The sequence below is a fragment of the Phalacrocorax aristotelis genome, chromosome 2 (assembly GCF_949628215.1).
Source record: "Phalacrocorax aristotelis chromosome 2, bGulAri2.1, whole genome shotgun sequence".
In the NCBI taxonomy this organism is placed as follows: Eukaryota; Metazoa; Chordata; class Aves; order Suliformes; family Phalacrocoracidae; genus Phalacrocorax; species Phalacrocorax aristotelis.
The window spans coordinates 28,517,350-28,523,349 of record NC_134277.1 but is presented as its reverse complement, the minus strand read 5'-3'; the positions used below and the strand labels follow the sequence as shown (position 1 = coordinate 28,523,349).

Genomic DNA, 6,000 nt, shown 5'->3' with positions numbered 1-6,000 from the left:
TGAATTCTAAATACAGCACATCCAATTCATTAATGTTTTTTTAAAATTGTAGATACTAACAATAATCTGAGTCTGGCTTTGAAAAAAGTGCAGAATTTTCTTCATAAGCCAGTGGTTCCTTCAACGTCAATTTAATAATGAATTACATCTTTTATTTTAAAGCACATTTCACACCAAAGCTCAAGAAGAAAACCAACTTTCAATTTCAACAGCAGTATATTTCTAATACTGCTCATTTCTTCCCATAGGAAAAAGCCCACTCTAGTTCCATACTTCTTTCTCTACTGAATCCACATCAGAAAACAAATGCTAATTATGTCTTTTCCATTAAGGCATAAGATGATACACAAACAGAAAGATGTTTTGCCCTATGGGTGCTAAGATTAAAAAAAACAACCACACTTTCTATTATAAAAGTGTGAATTTACTTTTACCGAGTTCTTTAAGTCTCCACCTTCCATTAGGAGAAAAAAATATTGCAATGAACATAAAATTTTCGTGATTATTCCATTATAACATTTATTCTTGCATAGAAAGCCAAATAGCCAGAGACATCCATTTCAGACAAGTTACAGCAGCAGCAGCGCCCATTATTCCACAGAAACCACATTTAAGTCCAGCTGGAAAAGGAAGTTTCAAAATACTTCTGTATGCATTAAAACAAATTTTAAACCCTTTTAGTTTTTGTGTTCCGAGTCTTTAAAAATGGTGATTTTTTTATTAGGTTTGGTAGCCTCATCCATCAGTTCCTTCAGCTGCCCAATTTGTTCATCACGGAAGTCATTAAGTTTTTCTTCTGTGAGCTGGATTCCATATAAAGCCTTTTCTCTCAAATTTTGTTTGTCCTCATTTATTTGTTGCTGTATCACTGCTGCATAGTTCTAATGAAGAAGGAATATAAAGGTCACAAAAATGACAAATGCAGGATTCAGGTCAACTTTTTTTAATACCATTTTACCATAAAACACACTGTTTCTTAACCTTGTACAACAGCCTATTAATCAACACCAAATTACAAAAAAATACACTTTTTATAAGAAAAAAAGTTATTAAGACTTTTCTAGCATCTATGGTTAATTTTAAGTAGCTAATTTAAAATGCATACTGTATATGTACAGATTAATTTAATTCTGTCATATCACGTACTACTACTGAAAATAAAACAAAATTTAATTAAAGATCAAATATATTTATGCAGTTATAAGTATTAAAATACATGCTTTCTATCTAGCAGGATATCAATAGGATTCAATTTGTAAACTTGTACATCTGGAAAAGTATTATTCTTGAAGATATGTACTAGAAAAAGCAATCTACAATTTGGCAATATCCTAAAGCCTTTCCACCTAACCACTTTCTGCATTTCTGGGAACTAATAAGGTCATTTGCACCCAGCCCTGGACTGCTCCAAATGTGGTAGGAATTCAGTGACTTCTGTCTGCTCCTTCAGCAAACTTCTGTTGCTCTGTTACCTTTGGAAGAAATTAGTTACCAAAATTAAAAGTTAGGGGAGAAGAAGAAGGACCTTCAAGGACAGATACCTCTACACTGGCACTCATTCCCTAAAGGGAAAAAAGGATAACCACTTTTCTGTACTGTTTTGAACATAAGTAAGTTTGTTCACACTTACTTTCAATCCCATTATAAAAGAAAGCATTTGGACCATATTTACTTAAATAACAGCATTTATGTCAGTGGATAGGCAAAGCACTCTGTATGTATTACATCTGTACCAGGCTGAGGGCCATTATAAAAGCAAAACTTCCTCAAGGGCAGAAATGGAAGTGGCCAACAGGTCAACCAGTAATGTGGGCATAGTTGGGAAATCGCTTTATTATCGCTTTGGAGCAATCTTTGACCATTACGACTTTTCTAAGTCAATGAAAATCTGGCTCAATGTCCAGATGGGGACCAGTGACAAGCAGTGTCCCTCAGGGGTTCGTACTGGGACCAGTAATATTTAATATCTTCATCACTGACATAGACAGTGGGATTGAGTGCACCCTCAGCAGGTTTGCAGATGACACCAAGCTGAGCAGTGCAGTTGACACACCAGAAGGACGCTATGTCATCCAGAGAGACCTGGACAAGCTGGAGAAGTGGGCCTGTGAGGACCTCATGAGGTTCAACAAGGCCAACGGCAAGGTCCTGCACCTGGGTCAGGGCAACCCCTGGCATCAATACAGGCTGGGGGATGAAGAGATTGAGAGTGACCCTGCGGAGAAGGACTCGGGGGTACTGGTGAACAAAAAGCTGGGCGTGACCCAGCAATTTGTGCTCGCAGCCCAGAAGGCCAACCGTATGCTGGGCTACATCAAAAGAAGCGTAGCCAGCAGGTCAAGGGAGGTGATTCTGCCCCTCTACTCAGCTCTGGTGAGACCCCACCTAGAGTGCTACATCCAGCTCTGGAGCCCTCAGCACAGGAGGATATGGAACTGTTGGAGAGGGTCCAGAGGAGGGCCACAAAAACGATCCGAGGGCTGGAGCACCTCTCCTATGACGACAGGCTGAGAGAGTTGGGGTTGTTCAGCCTGGAGAAGAGAAGGCCCTGGGGAGACCTTATTGCGGCCTTGCAGTACTTAAAGGGGGACGATAGGAAAGATGGGGGCAATCTCTCTAGCAAGGCCCCTTGTGACAAGACAAGGGGTAATGGTTTTAAACTAAAGGAGGGGAGATATAGACTGGCTATAAGGAAAAAAGTTTTTACTATGAGGGTGATGAAACACTGCAACAGGTTGCCCAGAGAGGTGGTAGATGCCTCATCCCTAGAAACATTCAAGGTCAGATTGGACAGGGCTCTGAATAACCCGATCTAGTTGAAGACATCCCTGCTCACTGCTGCGGGGTTGGAGCAAACGACCACTAAAGGTCCCTTCCAACCCAAACCATTCTGTGATTCTAAATTATAACACTCGAGGTTTTGTAAGGACAGTGGTTCTGCAAATTTAATTCAGCTAGCGGTGCTACCACTGACACCACTGTGTTCAAAGCCCGACAGCAGGGATGCTGTACGCTCCCTGGCTCCCTCTACCCAGCACCAGCCTCACTGCAGCAGTTCTCAAAGAAGCTGTAGAGAGTGAATTAATCAAAAGCCTCATGGCATGTGTACTTACTGAAGTCAGTGAAGTTATTTGGATGTTTAAAAATTAAGCACGCATTTAAACACTGGGTTGGAAGGGAGGCCAAAGTTCCATTTTTCTTAAGAGGAACTTAAAAACAAACTCCACAATTAAGAAATTAATTTCAAAAGTTAATTTTTATTGGAAAAAATATAGGCTCTCTCCTCCTTTAGTAAGGTATCCTCTAAAGCACCCTTAGTTTCCAGCACAACTCTGAATATAAGACACTGAAAAACCCTATCTTCTGAATAAATAAGAATGATGACTGCATTTCACTGTAATGCTTCTTTTTTAAAGGTATAAATATTGGGAGTATTCAAAAGCACAGTATTATTGCAATGAGATATAAGCATTATTTTAATTTCCAATTTTCAGCTAAAAGAAGCCCAAATTTGCACAATGAATTGTTAATCCAATTACTAGCAAAGTTACTAAAGCCACTACTTCAGCTGTATGTCTAATAATTCCAGAGAAGTGGGTGAGAAGGAAAAATGTTATTCGTAAGCATGTGATAAATTTCAAAATGACATTTACTAACATAAATACACTACATTGTTCATGGACCATGTCAAGCCTCACTAAAGTCAGCAGGATCTTACCAGTCCTGCTGCAAAGCTTAATTCATGGCTATTTAAAGAAAAGAGATAGATATAACAAACCGGGGCAGACAAAAGTAAGTATTTATTAATGCAGGCTCTGAACTAAACGGATTCCTCATTTCTAATAGAGAGATCTGTACTGGTAGAATATTGTGTTAAAGTTACCTAATAAGAAACACAACAAGTTTCATAATAGTGAGATTTTTCCCCACATCACCTCTCCTCTTTTTACATTAAACATGCATCCAGGAACAGTGACACTACAGTTAACCCCTGCAGTAACCCTACCCCTCAGTGGTATTACCTTATGGTAGAGTTGGTCCAGGGCTTAGAAGGAACTACAGTATTTTCCTGATGACTGAACAATCTAACAGTAACAACAAGGTAAAAAAATATAATGGCTTAAAAAGTCTTCAGCTTCGTGATTTACGGAACTTCTTATCAAGGTAGATGGACAAAGGTGATCTCTGAAGCTGTCACCAGACCAGTAACACACAGATATGTTACACATCAACTATTCCACCTCATCTATCTTCAAATTTCTGCACAGAACAATCCAGTCAGTATTGATTCTGGACTCCAAACACCAACATTCATAGCATGTAATTCAGAAACAATACTGGAAGCAAGCAATGTGAAACTCTCCACGTCTTATCAACAGACCTGAATAAATGTACAGACCCTGAGAACCTCTCCATGCAGGTCTCCAGTGCAGGTTCCACATTGGGAGAAAGGTCCTCCTCACCGCTAATGATTAACCACCTGGAGCAGCCTAGGGTTACTGGTGCAGGCATGGGCTACGGTACCTAGAAATAACTGAAGCCCATTTAAAGACTGGTTACAATTTTACAAACTTTTTGGACTACAAAATCATCTTTCCAAAAATATCACATTAATTACTGGTAAAGATTCTGAAACAAACCCTTGCTTAGCTTTCCCAAACAAGGAAAATCACTTTGCTTCTGCCTTTCGTTTTATTTTACGCGTAACTACATCTTCCAAATATAACAAAACTCCTTTGTCAATCACAACACAAATCCCTGGCAGATTTTTCAAGGGCATCTTATTCCAATTACGGTTCGCGGTCTGCTCACAGAACCAGAGACAGGAGACACAAAACAGAAGACAAGGAAACCTGCACATTCGCAGAGCCAGGCTCAGTGTACACAAGGATGGCAGAGGCACACAGGTGCTCTCCTCCCTGGCATGGATGGTCAAGGGTGGCAGGTCAGTCAGGGACAACCTCTGCACCTTAGCTTTTTTTGCGTTGGTTGGTTGTTTCTTTGTCAGTAGCTTTTACTGGATGATCCTCTGCCTGCACCGGCTGTACACTTTCTGGACACTTACATGAAAAAAACAAACAAAAATCAAACCACCAGCTGAATGGTAAAAGCCTTTTCCCCTTATATATGACTTCCACCAAAAACAAGAGAATCAACTCTAAGTCAGGACAAGCTCTCCTGATCATTTACCATCCAAAGACAGCTGATCTATCCAGTATTCAATCCCAGCATGCTGGCCCTCCATATCACAGGCATCCTTAGGGTCCTGCTCCTCCCAGTATCCATCCCAGTCTTAAAGGAGGGTAACAGCCTGAGGTGCAGACTGGCCAGGTCTCTGCATTGCCAACAGTACGCGCAACCACAGAGACACCACGAAACTCTCCGTATTGCCAATGCAGAGAGGCAGATGACCTGAATGCTCTGATGCACTCCTTAGGGATGCTGGTTCTGCCCATGGATCACACTGGCATCTACAGCATGCAAGCTGAATCCAGCCATTAGGCTCTCACAAAATCCTATGACATGATTAAATACTTGAACCTCCAAGTGATTTCTACAAAAAACACAGAAGGTAAGTATTTGCTGTAATCAATAAGCACAGAGTTTTTTATTTAAATTAACTAACTGAAGCGAATACACAGTTTGCTGCTGCTCTCTGATTCATAAGCATTCACAGAATGCACAAATTCATCAAAAGGGCAAGGGGATGGGTGACTTTGCGCTTTTAAAATACCACATATTACAGAGAGGATGTCAGCCTTGTTTTCAAATTTGAGAAAGGCTTAAATACAAAAATAAAAGCAAAAACCACACAACCAAAAACCCTACTCCCTGACTGCCAGAGGTGTAGACTCCTACCTGGTCCAGTGCATGCTGATAGCCATTTATCTCATATGCAAATATGAAATGCTGATAGACATTCATGATTTAATAAGATTAAATGGGTTAAGAAACCATTTGCCCATTTTCACTGGGAAAAGCAGTAATTATTTTCTTTGG

The 6,000-nt window shown here is 40.1% G+C and overlaps 1 protein-coding gene across 1 annotated transcript in view; it reads right to left on the bottom strand.

Annotated features, from left to right (window-relative positions):
* Positions 1–402: 402 nt before the first annotated feature.
* The window catches only part of SDHAF3 (succinate dehydrogenase complex assembly factor 3), a 35,950-nt gene continuing 30,352 nt past the window's right edge, over positions 403–6,000 (bottom strand). Inside the window, exon 2 of the mRNA XM_075082889.1 lies at positions 403–881. Within this exon, the coding sequence (XP_074938990.1) occupies positions 678–881 (204 nt within the window). The 3' untranslated portion in view covers positions 403–677. The remainder of the gene's footprint in view (positions 882–6,000) is intronic.